At 38.4% G+C, this 21,416-nt stretch overlaps 2 protein-coding genes across 2 annotated transcripts; both read right to left on the bottom strand.

Annotated features, from left to right (window-relative positions):
* Nucleotides 1-562: 562 nt before the first annotated feature.
* Nucleotides 563-16,881, bottom strand: Rab11 (RAS oncogene family member Rab11). Its single transcript, XM_028317393.1, has 6 exons — nt 16,598-16,881; nt 16,040-16,161; nt 12,268-12,500; nt 9,322-9,437; nt 3,538-3,668; nt 563-2,189 (listed from the first exon to the last, which is right to left on the bottom strand). The coding sequence occupies exons 1-5, from the start codon at nt 16,635-16,637 to the stop codon at nt 3,538-3,540; spliced, it is 642 nt and encodes a 213-aa protein (XP_028173194.1). The 5' UTR covers nt 16,638-16,881; the 3' UTR covers nt 563-2,189.
* A 652-nt stretch (nt 16,882-17,533) lies between these two features.
* mRpL1 (mitochondrial ribosomal protein L1) lies at nt 17,534-21,250 on the bottom strand. The gene is made up of 8 exons (XM_028317392.1): nt 21,121-21,250; nt 20,988-21,043; nt 20,740-20,870; nt 20,206-20,419; nt 19,733-19,900; nt 18,827-19,060; nt 18,562-18,659; nt 17,534-17,713 (listed from the first exon to the last, which is right to left on the bottom strand). Exons 1-8 carry the CDS (start codon nt 21,137-21,139, stop codon nt 17,581-17,583), a joined length of 1,053 nt encoding a protein of 350 aa, XP_028173193.1. The 5' UTR covers nt 21,140-21,250; the 3' UTR covers nt 17,534-17,580.
* Nucleotides 21,251-21,416: the final 166 nt, after the last annotated feature.

Below are 21,416 nucleotides of genomic sequence, written 5' to 3'. Positions count from 1 at the left end.
CTATGTTTTTGTTTCTTTTCATATTTTATGACTTTTCCTAATTTGCTATTGTTAAGCTAAATCTATATGAAAAAGAAAATAACAATATGTTGTATATGAGTTTCGATGACAAATACCTACTAAGACCGCGCACCGTCAATGTGACGGTATACATATAAAGGCGGCGATAAGAATAGTAAACAACGATTTCTTCAAACANAAGTGAACCATGTACTACAGACAATAAGAGGCGGCAATGTCAAATCAATAGTAATTGTAAAAAAAATGAAACATGTGAAAACTGCACTATCTGTAAAAAAATTGTTTGTGGAAATTGTACAAAAGAGTCTAAAAAAACTATTACTTGTTACAAATGTTACTAACTTTAATTGTTTATTACTATTAAAAAATAAATTTGTATTATTTTTATGTTATTTTTTTATTTAAAATCTGTAATAATTTCATAAGTATTCTCACTTAATCTCTAGTACCGTCAAATTGACCGCTGCGGTCTTTGAAGGTATAGCATGCAGCCCGGCCCTTCTAGTGTTAAATGGGGGCGTCGAATAATAAAAACGCAAAGAAATTTACATTATATTTTATTATCTTTGTCTTTAATAAAGTAATTACAGATAGGCACTAAAAAATAACCATGCATATGACCATAATACAATAATATATTACTTAGATACAACGAACACCGCATCTCTCATAGTCTCGTTAGAACATAACAAAGGGTGAAGCGGAGGCTCGGCCTAGGCCTGGCCTTAGGCCGCGGGCCGGCCAGGGCGGACGGTTGTTAGGCCTGGGCCACTAACACTTTATAACATATCGACTCAGAAACCAAACTGTGGGTCTAGACAAAGTGCAAATTATAATCGCAAACCAGTCGAAAAGTGGTCGAAAAGCCCCTTTTTTGTATGGAGTTTTGACGGATTCGATTTTCGATTCGATCAAAAAGTGCGTTTTGCCCAGGGGGGCTGATAACTTTGCTTCAGAACTACAGCTAAAATGTAGATGGCGTCCCCACATTTTAGTACGCACGCGTAACACTAGATGGCGCACGAGTCGATAGATTTCATTGACTGATACTTTTCTTCTGTATCCAATAAAGGCCAGTGAGCTTATTGAATGAATAACGTAACTCTTTCGCCACTTCTTTTCAGCACCAACGGATATGTCGTCCCGAAGTGGTGACAGGACAAGGTATATTAGAAGTTTAAAAGTACAAGTGCTCTGAAAAGGGCCAATATAATAATAAAGAATTTGAACCGTAGACTCGCAGTCTACAACAAAGTGTGTCCGCCCGAAGCCAGCCGGCGGCACGCATCGCCGCGGCAGAAACAAAGCTTAAATGTACATGTCTCGCATGTCCGAAGGCACATAATATCCGTAAATAAAACAACGTTTTAAAAAAGCTATCTCGTTACTTATCACGAACTACCGGCTAGTGTAATACAAAAACGATGAGTTTAATAATAATTATGAAGCTATGATTTGTGTTATTTAACAGTTTTATATACTTTCGTTCGCCGGCCGCTCTATTCGATCCGAACGCGAATCTGAAATGAAACGGTACCCGGCGAAGTTTTAAATTCTCTAAATAAATAGATATTTATAATGAATTATCTACTAAGTCGAACTCGAAATAAAATGTTTTTCCCCTAAATAAAAATAAATCAGGAATAAATTACACAGTGTTGTGTACGTCTAGGAGCGCAAAATTAATGTAAAAATACCGGGTGCTTACTATAACCGAAGCTTGGACTCGTACTAACGTGGTACAGTTCACTTTACGTTAATATCATCGATCTCACATAAACAACTAGATTCACAATCACTAAATTAATCGAAGCATCCGCACGGCTCATAGTTATTGCACAATTCATTATTCAAAACCAAATACTTATTGCGGTGTGCGAGCGCGGAAAGTCCGAGCAACGACACCGGGCAGCTTAGTTATATCATACCGAGCGCTGTGTATCTAGTTTTCTACATGACACCAACGGTTAAATAGAGTAAGTTAATTCGTTCGGACACTAAATATCAATAATTACACAAGCTATCTACATTAGCCACCGCCAGCGCCGGCCGCGGCCGGTTGTTGCGTGTTGGAGACCATTTCTCGGGAATGATTCGTAATGATTGTGATTAGTTTTCCAGCAATATGCTTCTCTTGACTTCGGCTCCGATATTAACTGGACTTTCTGTGGAAGAGAAAAATATTTATTGAAGTTTAAAAGTCAATAAAGAGGATAGAGGAGATAGGATGCGGGGTTTAGGCTGTCAAGTGAAATGGTTTTATTGCACTCTGTCGGAACCAAATGGTTGCCGTGTATGCAGTCAAAGGCGACTGAGGGCCAAAGTGGTCAGTATAGGAAAAATCATTAATTTGCCTCTGATAAATTAGTGTCGTCTATAATGGAGACTAAACGATCTGATGATGATGATCTATCTATCTCATATGGCAAAAGACAGGTCGTTCACCATAATCATATTAAACACCAATTGTCAGGAAATCCAATGTAACCAACAAAGCCGTCAGTCAGAAGCAGGAAAACCAGTGACCGACCAAGCCCGCAGAATTGCTAAAACTCAAGAGGCAGTGGACGGGGTACATAGCTCGTAGAGCTGATGTCCGTTGGAGCCGAAAATTTCTCGAGTGGCGATTTGTTGGACCGAAAATCTGGTGAAATCTGGTCGCAGTAAGTACCTAAATGCGAGCAGCACAGGACCGGTCGTTGTAGAAAGCCTTGGGGGTGGCGTTTGTCTAGCCCTGGACGTCATTTGGCTGAATCGAACAGCCAGTCAGAATAAGACTATGGTCTCGTATACGCTATACGCGGCGTACGACGTCTGCGTTAAACGTTCCTATCAACGTCCATAATGTCCGCACGCCGATGTCAACGTTTGAAGGAGACCACAACAGTACATTTCCATAGTAAGCACTGTGACGCGGCATACGCTGTGACGTTCTACGCAGTCTACAGCGTAAATAGGAGACCACAGTCTACGCAACGACAAGCTAATAATATGAAATGACGCGCGCATGCGTTTTGTGTTTTATTATTATTATAATTATTAACTGTAACCTTAAACCTATGACTGTGTGTTGAAATAAATGACTTATTATTATTATTATTTTCTAGTTTTTATTTTTTCTCCATCTTTTATAAATAAGTCTGGGTAATTAACCTATTACGCGGACCTCAGTCAAGCAAGATAGGATGTAAGACAGTAGTCGTAGAAGTAAGATAAGAATTTCCTAGTAATTCGGCAGGTGTTTAGGATAGTGGCTTTTTGTAGTTATTATTATTTGTGGCCGCGTCTGTCGCCGCGTTTTGTCGCCCAATGTGCATTATCGCTAAAGAAGCTTCCAGAAGCACACCTGTAAGGCCCTTTTCACATGTCCCGGTTGCCGGCTATCCGGCGCCGGGTACCCGGTGGTGAAGTGTATGGGCATGTCGGATTAATTACGCCGGTACATGTGAAAGCTACGTACCATGCCCATACACTTCACCACCGGGTACCCGGCAACCGGGACATGTGAAAAGGGCCTTACTGGCAGCACTGCTTGCGCACGCTGTCGGCCTGCGAGGGCCGCTGGTCGGCGGGCTCCACGTCGGGCCGGATCACGTCGCCCTCGGGCGGGTCGCGCATCTGCTTCTGCGACACGATCCTGTAGATCTCTGTGAACGAAACACGTTAAGTTTAAAAATCAAAATCAAAATCAAAAATATTTATTCAGTTTAGACCACAAGTGGCACTTATGAACGTCAATAGAAAATAATAAAAAAAGAAAAGGTAGCCCTTATGGGGCACTTTACATGTCTCCTTATCTTTTGGGCCCTACCAGCGCTTCGAGACAAGGTTTAGAGATTCAGGTTGTGACGTAATAAATTAATCAATCATACAACAATAAGGCCCGGTTTCAACCAAAGCAGAGATTAAAGGTGATTATTTAGAACTGAAGACTCTTATGAAAGAACATTTAGAGGAATTGGCCCCCAAGTTAGACACGGTCACCAAAGGCAGTGAAAACGTCACTGTGACCGCCCCAGCAAAATATGGTTTGAGAACTAAGTTGCCTGCGATAGAAATACCATCGTTCTCGGGTAATTACAATGAGTGGACTAAGCTTTTATGATTTAAGGATAGGTTCTGTTACCCAGTCGACGAAGCACATGATGTCGGACCCTGCGTGCCCAAACAACTGCACGCAGGAAGATTTAATGAAGGCTACTGAAAACGCCAATCTTGTGGGGGAGTTTTAGACTGGCTGTGTAGGTTTGTTGTCGACACGACAAGAAGAAGATTAAAGGATATACGTTTGATTAACCAATCAGATTTCCTTATTTCCACATCACATCTCCACTAAGCTTCGTTTCGGAAATCCTGATTGATTATTCAAATATCTCTCCTCTCCATTTTGGTGGCAACCGAGCCGAATCCACCAAAATACGAATTTAGAAAACAAACTCTCGGATGTCGGAAATCGGATCTAGTTCGTAAACTATCATACAAATAGTTCTACGATTATTCTGGCCCATATTTTTATGAATTCGGATAAGATGTAGTGTGAAATCGCTCTTCGACCTTCAAGGCAAGTCAACAGCCATCTGGGCAAGCTCGTTCTACCATATATCGCACCTGCACCCTTTCGGTGAGATTATTATCAAGATCTAGCCCTTGCTACATAAAAAGACTACTATCTTTATAAAACTTGCAGAACCTTTAATCAAATACGAGGATATAACATTGACCCAATTTACTAATTGGCACAGGACGATAAGGACGCCTCCGAACTATTAAATTTAAATGAATAACGAACGATGCGCTTATTTCATTGAACATACAACAAAATCATACTAAACTATGTGTACGCGCCAGCATTAAAACCTCATACATTTCAAACTCATGTCACACTATTCTATCACTCATTCTGACCCTTTTTCCTATCCTCTCCCTCCCACTTTCAGTCTCGCTCTCGCATCGCAACGCGCCGCTTCGCCTACCTATCTGGGCGTTAATTACTAAATAAGTATCCAAAATAAACCAATTCAAATAAACCCAAATCGCGCGCTAAACTCATCTCAATAAAATTCAAGTGTTTGTGAAAGTGAAAGAAGAACCAAGCTTGGACCGTCCTGTGGAATCTGCTCAATCGAAGGTATCCCATCCCATTCCTATCCCAATCTCCTACACTATGGGAAACGGTCATATGCAACAATCAATAAAAATTGCCGTTTCGTCAACCGAATCCATACAAGCTATTCAGAGTGAACAATGAAAAAACAGCGATACACACATGTATCCGAAGTTCCGAACCGAACGGTCCGAATACCGTTAGGCCATCACTTGAATAATAAACAGGCTAGCTCATAACCCACCTTGAACTTGATGGCAAAGGTGGATGACGTATGACGTACTAAACCGATCACATTTGATTTGAGGATATAACTTGATTAGAAATTGTTGATAGAAAACTGCCAAATATAATATTTTAGTATAAGTGCAGACATACAGCCTTGGCCAAAAGTATTGAGCACCCATGATATTTATTAATTTTGAAGGAATTATACATGTGTCTGAATCAAAACAGTTTTTAACAGTTTTATATTGTTTATTAACAACAAAAAATTAATACTTTGTTGGACCACCCTTTGCCTTAATTACTGCAGAAGTTATTTTTGGTAAAGATTGTACTAATTTATTACAATCGTCACATGTTAAAGCGTTCCACTCTTCCCGCAAGCGACGTTTTAGGTCTTCTTTTGTTTTTATTCAATGGCGCCGGACCTTGTCCTTCAATAGACCCCACAAATGCTCGATGGGGTTCAGGTCTGGTGACTGGGCAGACCATTCAAGCAGCTCGATGTTATTGTCACTAAACCAGCCATCGTTTGTGACAAGGTGCGTTATCCTGCTGGAATTTGACGCTTTCCATGTTGGTGTCACCAAAAAGTGTTGTAAACGAGGGCAGAAGTGCGGATTCAAGAACGTTTATGTACTTTGTAGAGTCCATGCGTCCTTCACACACAAACATTTCCCCAACTCCTGCGGCGCTCATGCACCCCCAGACCATCACACTGCCGCCGCCATGTTTGACGGTAGGTACCTTACACTCCGGGGTAAATTCTTCGTCTACTCGACGACGGACAAATGTCACACCAGGTGTGCCAACAATCGTAAAGTAACGAAATTTTGTTAAGTGTTTTTCGGTCCAATATTTATTTTTACAAATATAGTTTTATAATATTATTGTCGCGTATTGTTATTACATGATATTGGCTAACTTACCTCAAAGTTTGATTCATCTGACCACACAATATTTTTCTAATCTTCCTCGGTAAAAGTTTGGTATTTTAAAGCCTACTCGTAACGAGCTGTTTTGGTCTTTACTGAGAGCCATGGCTTCTTTCTGGCTGTATAGCCCTTAAGCCCAGCTTCTTGGAGTCTTCTGCGAGTTGTTCTTGCAGAAATCGGCGTATTAATTTCAGCTGATAACTCAGCAGCGAGGTCGGAAGAAGATTTTTTATGATTTTTCAAAGACTAACAATACTACAGTATCATAGCTAAACATCTCGAAACGTGTTTTATTGCACGTTGTGCCGTGAGTTTATGTTTCAAAACCTGTCAAAGAAAGGTTTTTATCAAATATCTTTGAGTATCTTTTATAGTTATCACGTATAAGCAGTATTTAGGGGGTGCTCAATACTTTTGGCCAAGGCTGTAGTATATTGTGGGAAATAGCATGTGCAATTTACAAAACTCTCGTTGCACAGATCAGGTAAGCTACCTTGAAAACTATCAGCTAATCTGTATTGCATTTATAACATTAAGAGTAGGCGCACACCGGTTGATTTTTAGTTGGCCTATAGTTGTGCCCGATTTTAATTTGTATGAAGAATCGGCCAAATCGAATCGGCGTAGTGTGCGCACTCCCATACATGCCCATACTGATCAACTGCCCGACTAAACTATCGGCCGACGAAAAATCAACGGTGTGCGCCTACTCTAAAACAAAGTCAGAAACAAGTGAAGGATCTATTTTCCTGGACCTACAAGTGACTAACGTTAATGCTACGCTTACGTTAAAATAAACGCTTATTTATTGAACATCCTCTTTAATAGATCAAACAGTGAAACTAAAAATAGGTTCTAATTTGTCCCTATCAAAGACATAGCCCATTACAGTACCGGCCATACTAGGAGAGTTAACGACCTGCCTTGAACTTTAAAGGGGCATTAGGAATGATTACAGTGTATGGGCCGGACATCCACACGTATTGAGGACACTGTCCTTAAAATAGAACCGATGCTCTATGGGTTAAATCTACGGAAGGTATTCCAACTTCCTTATACATTCAAACTATAAACTGTGAATTCGTATGCTAGCTGTTATGATAACAAATGAACACTAAAAACTTCTAATATAACTAAAATATTAAAGTAAATATGTTACGTTAGGATATTCAGTAATTAATTAGTAATAATTATTGATTTCGAAAATAGTTCGTTAATAATTTTGAAATGTTTATTTTATAAAATAAGACTGACATAATCTGCGCATATCCGCGAGAAAAAAGTTGTTTTTTTTATTTGTAAAAAAAAGGTAAATAAATCGCTTCATATCTTGCTATAATTGCAAACACTACCACATATCAAACTTCTGACGCGATTAGTAATGACATAAAGACCGCGTAGCGTGGGCCTCAAAACAACAAGCCACCGCCACCGCGAACCTATCCGTACCATATATGGGACTGTCCATTAATATCAAAGATACAAGGATAAAATATTTATGCTTTTTAACACTCTACACTACTCCCCCGTGTGTGCTTTGTCAAAGATACGACTATCGCATCAGACAAAAGTTAACGCCCCAAAATACAGCGGTTATTGACTGCGACGTCATTAGCGTTATCTACTGGTTTATTTTTATTAATAATGGTAAGATGCGTAGTAGGTCAGTCATATATTACGCAGAAACTTAAATTATACGATCAATCTTTACATACGATCAAGTCTGTGAAATTAAAAGTATTTATAAATTAAACTACGACCTTGTTTAGAAGGACTTAAAAGTCTAAAAAGCTTGTCATTTATTTATTGAAAAAGATAGGTACACCAACGACATATAACTTAAAGCTGAATAAAATCAAATGTATTAGAATAGATTTATTATTATTTTAAAATACTTTTAGGCTAGGTATATTACATATTGTATGAATAGGGAATTCTTTAACCAATCAACCCAGTTAGCAATAAATTCGTCGGAACAATTGGCTTCGATTGGATTTGACTGCTATTACATTCGGACACGGAAGTAATAGAATATTTATGATGAACACAAGACTGAATGGAATTCAATTATTTAGAATAACATCGGTTTTCATGTCTACAATTTGTAAAATATTGTTCGCGTCATTTGTTATCTTGTCCATGAGTTAAATCATTGATAAGTCGGTTACAACACCAACAAGTTATCAGTGTAAGATTTTTTAAGAGTGAATGATGTTGGCCTATATTATTCGAAATGTGATGCTAAAAGTTTATACGACCTAGCAATATATCCATTATTTTAATAAACAGTATAAAGTGCAAGCAAACACCTTAATTGTACCTAGTATCAGGCCTGTTTCATCTCCGCGAGTTTACATCGAAAACAAAACACGCACGATGGCCCACCTACAGGATACTATTCGACAAGGCCTCACATACGAGCGAACATTGACTCACGCACGCGTGTTCTTGTGTATGATGGAAGAAAATAAAGAAAATGGTGTACTAAATACAGTGCAGTATTTAACTCACTAAATAATAATAAAAACACAAAATGTACTTTTTTAAGTTGCCTCAAGACACTGCGAGGACACACCTCACGTCACATCATTTTACCGAAGTCAGCCCTATAGCTTCGGCGCAGTGCCGATCACTGACGTTTGTCAACAAAATGGTGCTTGACTCTTGAGACAGGCTAAATTACACCATATTGTTAATGACATTGAGCATACATTTTTTTAAATACCTTCGCGAAGTAAAACTTCTGTACGTAGTACTTATTATTATTCTGTGCTAGTATCATAAAGTTATTTTGAGGTTTTGTGATGTATGATTGATCTGTAAAGTTCTTCAAATTCTGTATTGTTTCATTTTATGCTATAGTTTGAAACGCCGAGGTCGATTCCTATTCTACCATTAGATGAACGCAGATTCAGATGTGAAGTACCACTATATTAGAATCACTACCTCGATAGCGATCGGCGAATGAGGCAACCAGATTGTTTATCTGCCCTGACCTACTCTAAAATGCTAGGAAGGTTAAAAAAGGTTCTTTACCAGTGAGAATATTCTGGAAAGCGGGCTCCACGTTGGTTGAGTCGAGAGCGGACGTCTCAATAAAACTAAGGCCGTTTCTTTCCGCGAACGCCTTGGCCTCTTCTGTTGGGATGGATCTGGAAAAATAGAAATTCACAATTTAGCTTTTTTTTTAATTAAGTCCCGTTAACCCCTCGTGGTAGGTTCAATAATTAATATGCTTGGGTTATGAGTGGTTTTACCACAATAGTTGAGCGGTGCCGAGGATCGAACCTGCGTTCATCCTAACGATCACGAGTCGACCAATCTGACACTTTTCTTACCTTTAGATTTTTAATGCTAAAATATACCTAAAATATGTTTTTCTGTCTGTATTACATGAGGCTTGAAACTGGTCGAGTTTAAAGCTGGATTTATATTGATCTAACGTGCTGTGGTGGTGACGCATCAGAACGGAATCGGTTCATACATTTAGTGTGCGACACGTCAGAAACCATAACAACACGATACAACACGTCATACAAATATAAATCCGGCTTAGCTATCGCTCGCCCGCAAACAAAAATACCCCTTACTTTCTTAGATATTCAGTCTAATTAATATCAGGGGTGACATTTTGGAATACTGACCTTAGTTCGGCTCGGCCATGACATTGAGTAAAACAGGGTCTTGGAGCAGTCATTGTAGCATCAAAATAGAACGAAGCTATTGAACAAGGTTAAACACAACTCTAGTGCCACTATATGCGCCACATCTAAGTCAATAACGATTGTTCGTTATTAGTGGAAGAGAACGTAGCCGCGTAGTATAAAAACAGATGTCTATGAAAAACATCTGCAACCTGTTAATATGTAATTACGCAAACTTGAAATAGTTCTGTTTAGACTCCAGATTATAATCGGCGTCTTTTTTTAAGCCTTTAATGGTGCCCGCTGAGTCCTGGCGATAGTCTCGTGGTACCTACTGCACATGCAAATTATAATAATCTACAAAATACTATTAAGTAAACATAATATCTAGATGCGGGCAGCGCAGGACCGTTCTTGTGGAAAACCTTGGGGGAGGCCTTTGTCCAGTAGTGGACGTCATTTGGCTGAAACGAACGAACGAAACATATCCAGGCCAATGTGTCAGCTTTAAAGTAACATAAGAGTAAATATTTCTTCAGATCTAACACAATATCTTTGAATACATAAGACATCTACTTTGAATTTTATATTCCACCTTTTGCAAGAATCATCAGAATTTAAAGTTGGTCTACATTTGATTTTCATATTGGTTACAGATTGCACAAGCAGACAATGTTTACTAAATTTTTATCAAACTTCAACCAACTAATCTGTAACCAAACATGTGCCTGAAAGTAATGAAAGATCACTATTATCATTTGCCTATCTCATGTTATTTTTATCAATGGTGTACTCTACCATCATAGTAAAAGTTAAACAGTAAGCATTTTATTTCCAAAAATAATCAACTTATAAGTACTCCAAATTAAAAACATACATAGTTCATTCCATTTAAAAAGGAAAATATTTATATTGAAATTATAATTACTTGTAGATATGTAAATTACTTTATTATCTTGCCTTACACAAGTATGTCGGCATCAGATAATAGCAATCTTGATATCGAAGGACCATTGGAAAATGTTCTTATCACACCAGACAATAATATTGAACTGACATGGAGTCGAATCTTAGACTCTTGGAGTCGAGGCGAGACGAATCGTGCGGCAGCGCACATTAGTCGTCAATTTATGGTGGTGTCAAGTACCCTGTTTAGGTAAACCTATTTTTTTTCATTTTTAGTCAGGAAAATGCATACCCACCAGAGTGAGTTATGCGAGGCTCTCCATGATGGGCAGGGCTATTAATTAAAAACTTGATAGTTAGTCGGGATCGCGGGACATCAGTACATCACAATGAGGGCTATCGTTTTAGCGCTCACCAGTTAGCGCCACTGTAGAGTAAGGTCCTGTCACTTGCTAGTAGCGAAGACAGTGGCGCCAACTTGTGAGCGCTAAAGTGGTAGGAGGACTATCGTATTTGCACTCATCAAGATGGCGCCACTGTAGAGTAAGGTCCTGTCAATCGCCAGGGGTGCCAACTGTTAAGTATAAAAACGAATGCCCTCATTGGCGTGGCGGTTGAATTAACTTTCGCGTTCTCCGCGGATCATCAGTAGAAGCCGTCATACCGCTTTCGGCCTCTTAAGACCGTCTCTAGTTGACAAAGAGCATCTAGCGCGCCACGGTTTATCAGAACATTGCGTTCTGGCTTCTGCCTTCTGTTCGGCAGAAAGAAACTAACGAATCTTGCCACATTCGACAAGACATTCTGTAGCTGTAGCTAAATTACCTGAGATGCCTGAGATCGCTCTTGTTGCCGACGAGCATGATGAGAATGTTCTGGTCGGCGTGATCGCGCAGCTCGCGCAGCCATCGCTCCGCGTTCTCGTAGGACAGGTGCTTCGCGATATCGTACACTAGGAACACTCCGTAAGCGCCGCGATACCAGAACGTTGCGTTATGGCTTCTAATGAGCGCGATGACGCAGAAATAAACAAACGAATGTTGCAACATTAGAGATCTTACAATGACTATTACCTGAGATGCCTGAGATCGCTCTTGTTGCCGACGAGCATGATGAGAATGTTCTGGTCGGCGTGATCACGCAGCTCGCGCAGCCATCGCTCCACGTTCTCATAGGACAGGTGCTTCGCGATATCGTACACGAGCAGCGCACCGACCGCGCCGCGATAGTACGCCGACGTGATCGCGCGGTACCGCTCCTGGCCGGCCGTGTCCCATATCTGGGCCTTTATGGCCTATATCGTACACTAGGAACGCTCCGTAAGCGCCGCGATACCAGAACGTTGCGCTTCTGATGAGCGCGATGACGCAGAAATAAGCAAACGAATGTTGCCACATTCGTCAAGACATTCTGTAGCTATAGCTGTTATTACCTGAGATGCCTGAGATCGCTCTTGTTGCCGACGAGCATGATGAGAATGTTCTGGTCGGCGTGATCGCGCAGCTCGCGCAGCCATCGCTCCACGTTCTCGTAGGACAGGTGCTTCGCAATATCATACACGAGCAGCGCACCGACCGCGCCGCGATAGTACGCCGACGTGATCGCGCGGTACCGCTCCTGGCCGGCCGTGTCCCATATCTGGGCCTTTATGGTTTTGCCGTCGACCTGGAATGCGAGTGGAACGTCAATGGCTGGTGTGAGATCATTTTTATGGGGCAGGAGCCAAACAAGTAATTTCAATTTCAATGAGGTCTTATTCAACAAATCCATCATAATAGTAGGTTGGACATTTTGAGAATTGGACGTTACGGGAATTGGACGTTTTGGGAATGGGACATTTCAGGAATTGCACATTTTGGGAATTGCACATTTTGGGAATTGGGCATTCCGGGAATTGAAAATTTTGAAATTGTTGGACATTTTGGGAATTGGACATTCTGAACCTGAAGGAATTTGAAGTCACTGGATAGACAACTGCACACCTAGCTAAACACTGTAGAATCTTACAACATGTGCCTACAATTTTTCTTCAAAAATATTTAGTCTAACTGTATAATTAGATGATGATTTAATTTAAATAATTTGGGCTAACTCTTGGGTCTTTCTGGCTAAATTAAACACAGTATGTTATTGAGAAATCAATAGTTCAACAATTGTTTCCTCAATAACATACTGTATCCAGACAAAAACTTTCAGTAATTTATGATCTAATTAATTAAATATAAGCAGATTTACAGTTTCCAGTAACACAAATTGGTTAGGTAATATACATCAGTAATAACTGAATTACCAGATTACTACACAATTAATCACGCATTAAAATTAATGTGTGTATAATGTTATCAATGAAATTAACCTTTGATGAGTTCCCAAAACATTCTCAAATTAATAAAAATAAGTGACAATTAGTAGCAATGTTACAATAGATTTGTGTTATTAATTTTTTATCACCTCACCAATTGTTCCTTAGCCAGAAACAAGAACAAGTATTATTTTCCCAATGATAAGTGCCTTAGATGCCAAATACTGGTCGTTATAATAATATGACATCATCTATTAAACTTTTATCTTTTAACCCGGCGTCAATGACGCTGGGTCATATTGACCCGAGGCATTTTCAAACGTTCATAATTTTTTTTTGCGTCCATTTTGTGGTTCAAGCGTCCGTATAGCTGGAGATAGAACCTCCCTAAATCCATTCCGTTAGTTAACGTATTGTGACTCCGCTTGCGTAGCGAGATACACAGGCTTCAAATTAAAACGGGTCATTATGACCCGGCGTCATCGGTGGCGCGGTGATTTTGTGACTTACTTTTATTCGCTTATTTTGTGTTTAGTGCTAGCTTATGTTGTTCTTTTTTAAGTTTTAGTCAAAATGTCTTTGTTAAATGACCCAGCAAGAATGTAGCGTTACTGGAAGAGTCGGATTCCGAGATTGAAGAATTTCAGGCTGTAATAGCCACAACTTAGAAATGGCCAGGAATGTGAAAAAGACGCAAGTAATGGGGACTCAGTCTTCGGATAATCTCGAACTTGCATTAGTACAACGCCGGCAAGTGCGTCATGCCACATTAACATGCCCAGACCATTTGATTACATACTGCACCAGTTGCAGCAGTTCCATGGCTCTGAATGATGAAGTAGAAGACTGATCTCATTGTATCTGCATATAAAAAGTTGATTTTATCTCTTTTTTACTATATAACATTGTTGATTCCTATTAATACTAAAAATCTTTACCAAAAACAGAAAATATAGACTTAAATGTGTTTATAAACATGATTTTTTCATGTTTTGTTTAAAAAGTCATAAAAAAATATTTATTTCATGTATTCGTTTTATTTTTGTTTTATTAGCTCAGTAAAGAACCCTATATACATAGACAGTAATTAAAATTAAGATTACTTGTACAATTTCCTGAAAAATGATCGATGTAATGTGGGTCAATATGACCCGGGGTCATCGTCTTTGCAATTATTTTCACGTCATTGGCGCCGGGTTAAACATTTCCTACTGTTTATGACTCAAAATAACCTAACTATGGTGATAAGAATTAAATACCTGCATACATCCTTAACCTTTAACTGGTGACATGGTTTTTGTGTAACGTAACTGGTGACGTGCGGTCTGAGAGGCCGCTACCGTATCAAGACTGTAGCATAGAAACTAGATAAGGTAGCATACCACAATCTTTAAAAACAGATTATTAGCATATAGAAGAATTAAATTTAAATAAAATAATAAACTCTAAATACAATTTTTAATGCAGAACTTGCTGTTAAATTATATGTAGTAATAAAAATAAAAAAACTAGAGATGAGATCGATAATCGCAAATAAGAAATTTAAATCAACAAATTATAACAAACTTAGTATTTTTTATTATAGTTCCAATGATAATCAATTTAAAAATACCTATCACACATAGGTAACCTATAATTTTAGAAAACTGGAATTGGTGAAACTTTTGTATTTTTTATTGGCTGTCAGGACATTTATTGTTTGGCATAAGAGTGGACCGTCATTTTCACTTTCTGACTGATTCTCGTCAATTGGTCCTTCATCTTCAAAAACACTTTATTCGGCTTCCGAATCATGGTCACTTTTGCTCCAGAACGATGTTTTCAGGAACATATTCGGCTTTCGACCCAATTGAGTCTTCCTTTTCCGGATATTTTTCAACTGGCGAATTTTCAAGTCGTTTCATAAAGTATGGCACTATATTCCCAACTAATGATCCTACGCTTCTTTTTTGGAGTTATTTAAGTATCAATTTCAAGTAAAAACTGTAAAAATACGAAAAAACTGTATGAAAAAAATGTCACGTAACTGGTGACATGCGGTCTGAGAGACCGCTGCTGAACTTTGCATCGATGTAACTTGCCGATTTGGAGCTGAATGATGCAAATATCCTTATCTACGGCGTAGACACAACTAAACTTGAAGCTACTGAAGCGGTGAAACATTGGAAGTACGGGGAAGGGGGTGAAACGATGTTTCACTGACGCCGCCCGGCCTGTGAGACCGCTTGTCACCAGTTAAAGGTTAACAATAAACTGGAATACAGGAAATTTATAGTCATGTCCTGTTTAAGGCTAATATGTGTTACATTCAATTGACCTTAATTGATTTGGCATATCTGACGGGTCCACAGGCATGAGCATAACTGAATTATGTCATAAGAATACCCTCTTGTCAGATATGGACACATTTCCAAATTATGAATAAAGGTTTCTGCCAAATAATGCAGTAAAAAAGTATCAATGACTCAAGTATTTCTGGCAAATTTTTAACTCTGCCTAATTAGTAATTACACAGTATGCTCTCTTAGTTAAAAGCTGTAAATACACAAAAGTAACAGTATTCTATTACCTATAAATATTTACAACACAAGGGAATCCTTACTCTCAACCTCATCTGCATTTTTAATCATTCACAACCATATTAGTGAAAGTAGTGCAAATTGCACAACATGTGAGCAGCAGCTGGTTACAATTCATGAGCTTGAATTAAGTTTGTTATAATGAAATTAAACTGAAATATTACTAACATTGTATGAATATTTCATAAAAAAATACTGTTACAAAACAATTTCAATGTTACTGGGAACTGTTAAGTAGGTAAACCAAAACAAAGCACTTCTAAGCAAAAGAAAAACAAGCTTAACTTGTTATCAACCTGCTGCTAGGAAACAAAGAAACATACCTCTATACTTCTTGTAGCAAATTCCACTCCTATTGTGGATTTTGACTCTAAGTTAAATTCATTTCTAGTGAACCGAGATAGGAGACTACTTTTACCGACTCCCGAATCACCTATTAGCACAACTGAAACAAAGAATTAAACCAACATTGAAAAACATCGAAAAATACACTTGTTTATAACAAGGTACTGCTTTTGTTAATTTATACAGGGTGATATCCGGATGGAGAGTCATCATCGGTGATTATATCACGCAGATCAGTTAGAAGGTGACTCATGAACTACAAAATTTACGCGAAATCGATAGTCACTACACCAATCAGCTGATGAAACAACAAAGTTCGAAACTACTTTAAAGCCTTTCCAAATCGTTGGCTAGTAATTCAAATCTTACTCGTCATGTTTACGACTAATTGTAATACAAAACAAAGGAGAAAATCGTAACATAGTTTTTTCTACGTCATTGAAAGCCGAAACAATGGCTCGAAAGAAAGTTGTAATGAATCGAATTCTTATTATTACGGTTGTGAAAATATAGGAAACGCTTCTAGGCGGAATTACCTTTGAACAAATAGTCGTATTCGTCCTCTCTTGTGCCCATTTTGATTATCTAGAGTTCTTTATTCGACGTCAAATTCGTTCAGATAAAAACGTCAAGATGAACGTAAACAAAAATAAATGTAGACACAAATATCACAGGCTATTGAAACACTACACAGCTTCACTAAAACCACTTTTGCAGTGGGATTTTTCAGATTTAAACGGGTAACAAACTATTAAAATCTTAATTTCATAAAATGTCATAGGGACAAAATGGCGGATTGTTTTACGCCCCTCTTAGAACGTTCCAATACCTGAAATACCAAATAGGGTCTAGTTTAAAATTTAATTAATTTTAGTAACAGTATAGTCATTTTAATGTTAAAAATAAGTCACAACTAACAAAGTTACATTAAAAATGATTTTTTAAATTGTATTAATTAGCAGTTTAAAGCATTTTCTCACTAGAGTTAAGTGGAATGAGAAAAAATATTTTGTAGGTTTTGGAACGTTCTTTCATAAATGTCGTTGACACAAATGACGTTTTGTGTTTAGAGATGCGTTCATAATATTTTAAATTTTATTAGACAATAATTGATACATTCATAAAATTCTAATTATAATAGAGCGCATGAATATACGCTTTTCTGTCTCACTTTTATTTTAAAACTAGCAATCTGCCCCGGGTTCGTACGTGTGAAATATATTTTGCATTTGAAACTATCTCTTAAATCACATCAATCTTTTGATGAAAACTGCGGTAAAAAGCCAGCAAGAGCGACTTACGGTTTTCCGATAAATATGCGAACATGTAAAGCTAGGTACTGTGTAAATTCTAAATAATAAGTCTAATAAAAATAATTCAGAAATTCTTGTTAATTTTTCGTAAAATTCTCGCTTAAATTTTTTCACCATACAAAAAGACGAGCTTGAATAGTTTTTGAATAAAAAGCAACAGTTTCTAAAACATTATATTACTCTAACTATACACAAGTTATTCTAGACTAGGCTGTAGCGGCGGCTGCTTCGCCTTCGTCGTCGCTTTCCTCCTGCACTTCTTTCGAGAGTGTTCTGTCGACGAACACAAACGGATCGATCTTCAGCCTCTGAGTGGCGGGTGGGCTCACGATGAAGCACCTATAAGAATAATAAGAATAAGAATAAATTTATTACTGTATAAAAACTTAGCCTAAACACGTACAAGTTTGGTTTCGATAAAATTAAGGTTAGTGTGCGTAAGTAATTAATGATACCTAAACTAAGCAAAATTTATTGCCTGTGTCTTAGTATCTGTTTAAAAAGTGCTGACTATACAATATTGGAATAGATTATCAAACTCAGAAAAAGTAGGTTACATTTACTGCTATACTTAACTACTTACTTACTAAGCATTATTTTTACATTGACCTACTCTTAAAATAAATAATTATTACAATTGAAATAGTTTCTGTGTGTAAACAAATAATACGATCGCGAGTCACATAACTAAATATTCCTAAAAGTGTAATTGCACATCTTTGAACAAAATAATAATAGTATTAGAACAAAAACGGGTTAATTATAGTAAATAAGAAGATGACAATACAAGCTGTGCCGGAGACGAAGATGGCATACAAGCTAATACATAAATATAAATAAATAAACACAAAATGGAATTTGACTTCAAAGCTCCATTGTTAGTCCAATCAACGAGGAGANCACCATGTGCCAAGTTTCATTGACGGACGAATTATTCGGGTTACAAACGCCTCGTTGATTGGACTATGTCTTTAACAAAGGACTCTGCTCTTCTTCCGCCACTTCTCAGCACGTGTATAAGCGCAATGGAAAGGGCCTAAGTAAGTACAGAATAACTTTGACTTTGACTCTATGCAACAGACAGTATGTGAAAATCATCGCCTAATAACGGCACGAATGCCGGAGCATAGCCTGCCTTTTTTGCGGATTTTTTTCTTTGTTTTATTAACCTTTATCTTTGGATTTACCTTGTGATGAAAAGTCCGTCTCGCTTTGGTCGACCCGCCTGCATATCTTTTAGTAAAGCGTTTACGTTTTCAGCTACTTGCTTAGGGTCCATGTTCACCTGTAAACATAGCAAAACATTATTTTAGTTCAAATTTGATTTATAGTGACGCGCATTTCCTGTACGAATCTAGAGGCTAGGAAACTGAATTCCTTAATAAAAAAAAATATTTCGTAGCATCAACATCAAAATGATAGACACAAAAAAATATCAAAATTAGAACGCACCCTTCCCACTGGAACTTCAACGGAGCCGAAATTCTCTTGGTTTTCATCCTTCACCACCTTGTATTGGAGTCCCGACGCGAATTTCTTCACCAGGTCCTTGAGGTTGGCGTCCAAGGTGCCTGTTCGGACGTTGGGGAAGCGCCTTTTCATCAGCCCTCTGATTGGCACCAGGTCTGTGAGGATGTTTGGATGGGCGACCACGTAGTCGTAGTCGCTTAGTTTTATTTCGCCTTCCTGGAAAAAGTTTAATTAATTTTCATCTTTTCCATTGCTTGTGTAATAAGTACTGAAGTCACAAGTCATGCGTCCACCGTAGACGTGGCTTAATCCTAAGTAAGGCAATCTGTTTCTTTTATTCTTCTCTAAAAAGTCAACAGACTGCATTCTATACAAAGCACACAGGTAGCTGTAGCAACTTCGGCTTGGCTAGCAGTAGTTTAGCCTGGAAGGAACAAGGAGTTAGCAATAGCGCACACTGGGCGACAAATCACGGCGATAGACGCGACCAGTAGGCCTAAGATGCGCGCCGTGACAACTTTTATCAACGTCAAAATCTATGGGCAAAATCGATAAAATGGCGTGATAACCGCTTATCGCGGCGCGCATCTTAGGCATACACGAAACGCTAGACGTCCAGTGTGCACTGTCGCTTAGATATAACGCATGTAGACGAAACGGGACTGTTCCCACCGCTGCAACTCCTGTGTAGCTAGGATCTACAGCTTGGCCGCCACAAAAACCCGACCAATGAAGGTCAAGTTTGTGCCAGGGGAAAGTTAAACTGTCATTGGATCCGCAACGAAATTAATCAGAAGAACCTATGTCCTAGGTTCCTTCGAACTCATAGGAGTTCGAAGTTAAGGTTCGACTTCCCTCCATGCACATGTAGACTGTTGAGGTACCCACCTGAATCTTCTTAACCAGCTCAGTACTGCCGGCCGTAGTGGCGCCAGCGTCTAACGCCTCCTTGATGATCTCCTGTCCTTTGCAGAAGGCCAGGATGGTGCGCTCCTCGTCCCGCGGGAACGCGTGCGGCAGCAGGCTGAGACGAGTGTAGCTGTCTATGTAACGGTTCTGGAAACAGTTACAGGTTGGGAATTACATGGAAGCTCTTGGCCTGGCTGGCTCACTAATCACGAAATCTCAAAAACTACAAGTGCCAGGAGTCTCAAATTTTGCATGGGGGTTCTTTTTAGAACGTAGGTGCTCACTAAGACGCAATATTGCAAAATTCAATCCCTAATTGTTCGCAAGTTAATCCCTGTATCTATCTCATTCAAATTGTTTACAAAGAGTGTCATTACAGAGTCTAACATCCATGAGGTTGTATAAATAAATATTAATTGTTATCAGAGAAAACAATATTAGTAAAAATATACCTTTTTCACGCCTTCCATGTTGAATTCAACCTGAGCATAAATGAGGGCATCGGGCTGGTTGTACATGGTAGGGTGGTGACTCTCCTGGTGAGCTTTCACGGCCTCCTCGACTGTGTACACAACCCACTGGTAATACCTCATTGGGTAAACGTCATCTTCAGATTTAGGCTTGCAGGTGTCGTCCAGATGCTTGTTTATTTTTTGTGCTATTTGCCTATGATCAAAGTTTTGTTTAAAAGATTTGTTAGTTCTTAAATTATTAAATAATTTACAACTTATTTAACCCAATTAAAAAAACTAGGAATATGACTGAGAGGCAAAGGTATAAAAACAAAATAATTATAGATTACAAACATGAATCAAAACTGAATCACCTCACCTGTAGTTGTTTGTTTACGATTAACACTGTTAATTATTCTGTGATATTGAAGGACACAGTTTTAGTGACCTATCAATAGTCTGCTCACAATAACATATTAAGTTCATTGTCATCAATAAAAAGAGAAAGAATTCACAAGCTCTGTGGATACTCACTTATCCTTGCCCCGCTGATTGTATGGGATGAATCCCACTTTGGTCACCTCCACTTTAACCTTCTTTGCACGGGCCTTAGCCCTGGTACCTTTACGTGCTGCATAGTACACTGGTGCACTGTGTATACTCCTCTAAAATACAATGTTTTGATTCTGATTATTTTAGACTCTGAACATGATATCGCATGATAAATAAAAAATCACTCATGCACTTTGGGTAAAACAGGAAATTTAAGTCAATAAACTTACCAAATTAACTGTATTTGAAGATTTACAAACAGAAAAGACATTGTTGAGCACCGACCCTAAAATAAAGTCAATTTTTTAAGTTAAAAATGTTAGTGATAATGATAAAAATTATAATTAATAGGTGCTTGCTTACGGAAAATCGTTCCAGCCATATCTTTAATTGGCTCTTGTTAATAATAAGTCACAATTTATTATTTATTTTATAAAATTCAATTTCAATATTTTCAATTTAGGTTAACCATAAACAACACTTATTTGACATAATATTTTTTTCTTTTACGACATCATTCACGGATCCACTCGGATCTTGGGCCTCGATTCTTAGCGGCCACTGGCCTCAATGGCATTAGAGAATTAAACTCTAGCCATCTCTTTCAGCTAAACTAACTATGTCGTATGAATGAAAGAGACAAAGTATTTCAGAGGTCG

This window comes from Ostrinia furnacalis, unplaced genomic scaffold (assembly GCF_004193835.3).
Source record: "Ostrinia furnacalis isolate ACB-3 unplaced genomic scaffold, ASM419383v2 OfSCF6223, whole genome shotgun sequence".
NCBI lineage: Eukaryota > Metazoa > Arthropoda > Insecta > Lepidoptera > Crambidae > Ostrinia > Ostrinia furnacalis.
This window is presented reverse-complemented; position numbering and strand designations above follow the sequence as displayed.